At 59.8% G+C, this 1162-nt stretch overlaps 1 protein-coding gene across 1 annotated transcript in view; it reads right to left on the bottom strand.

Annotated features, from left to right (window-relative positions):
- Positions 1-433, bottom strand: part of F7 (coagulation factor VII (serum prothrombin conversion accelerator)) — a 12717-nt gene extending 12284 nt beyond the window's left edge. Inside the window, exons 1-2 of the mRNA XM_008583049.1 lie at positions 329-433; positions 33-116 (exon numbers count right to left, since the gene is read on the bottom strand). Coding sequence (XP_008581271.1) covers positions 33-116; positions 329-433 — 189 coding nt within the window. The remainder of the gene's footprint in view (positions 1-32; positions 117-328) is intronic.
- Between the last annotated feature and the right edge of the window lie 729 nt (positions 434-1162).

Raw genomic sequence — 1162 nt, 5'->3', positions numbered from 1 at the left:
CGGGGCGCTGGAGGGGCAGGGGGTCCGCTCACGGGACGAGGTGCTCGTGGCCCGCCCTCTGTGCGGAAGGTGGGTTCAGCCCCCGGGAAGTTGTGGGAGCTCAGCAGGAGGGGCCCCTGAGGAGGGGACGGAATGGAACTCAGGCCACGTCATGGGAGTGAGGGGAAGCCAGGGCAGGGGAGGGAAGCAGAGGCGGCAGCCACAGGGCCATGGAGGGCCAGGGACACTGCACGTCTTTTTCTTTTAAACCGGAGGGATTTTCGCAAGTCTTCTTTCCCGGGGAATCCATCAGGTTTGAAAGGAGAGGTTGAGGACGTGGGCAGGGCACATCGGAGTCAAGGTCCCCAGGAGGCAGGAGACACAGCGCAGAGTCCTTGCGGGGAGCCTTGCCCTGGGCAGGCGGTGGATGGGCTGGAGCACAGGAGCCCCTCATGTCACTGGCAGCTGCGGGGACACGCCACTAAAAGCCAGGGCCTGTTCAAGCTGAACCATGAACCCTTGCGCAAAAGCAAATCTGAACCAGAAAAGCTCTCAGAGGACCAGAGGTAAATTGGACAATTGCAGAGAATTTGGAAAGGGCAGAATAGAACAAAGAAGGTAAAAATTGTCGGCAATGCTGTCCCGAGGAAGGACGGCCTGGGCGCTAGCTAGTGTCACCTCGGAGTGGCAGGCTCACTGCAGATGCCAGCTCACTCCTGGCTATGGGACTGGAAGGACCACGCTACCAGACTTTGAAGGAAGGACGGCACTGGCAGTGATGTGGCTGCCACTAGATGCTGGACGTCAGAGGGCAATGGCTTCTGCTGCCGTGAGGGCTCCCAGAGGTAATGCGCGTCCCCGTGTCCCTCAACACCACCAGGCCTCAGTGTCCCAAGTGGGGCAGGGAGGGTGGCCACGGCTGCAAAGCTGAGTGGTGAGCAGGCAGCGCAACCAGTGCCCCCACACTGTCCCCGGAGCCCAGAGCAGCAGAGTGAGCTGCAGCCACGCCCCGTGCGGCCCCGGAATCCCTGCGCTTGTCCAACTCCATGGGACAGTGCCCATGGGAGGGCAATAAGCACCCCTGCTCCTAAAGGTTTTACAAAAAATAACCCACCAAAGTTTGTGCCATCAAGGATGGTGCCTGGACACTGATGTATGGAAGAAAAGTAGATCAAATTGGAAC

Source organism: Galeopterus variegatus, unplaced genomic scaffold (assembly GCF_000696425.1).
Source record: "Galeopterus variegatus unplaced genomic scaffold, G_variegatus-3.0.2 Scaffold2812, whole genome shotgun sequence".
Lineage (NCBI taxonomy): Eukaryota > Metazoa > Chordata > Mammalia > Dermoptera > Cynocephalidae > Galeopterus > Galeopterus variegatus.
Note: the sequence above shows the minus strand (reverse complement) of the source record. Positions and strands in the feature narration are given on the sequence as shown.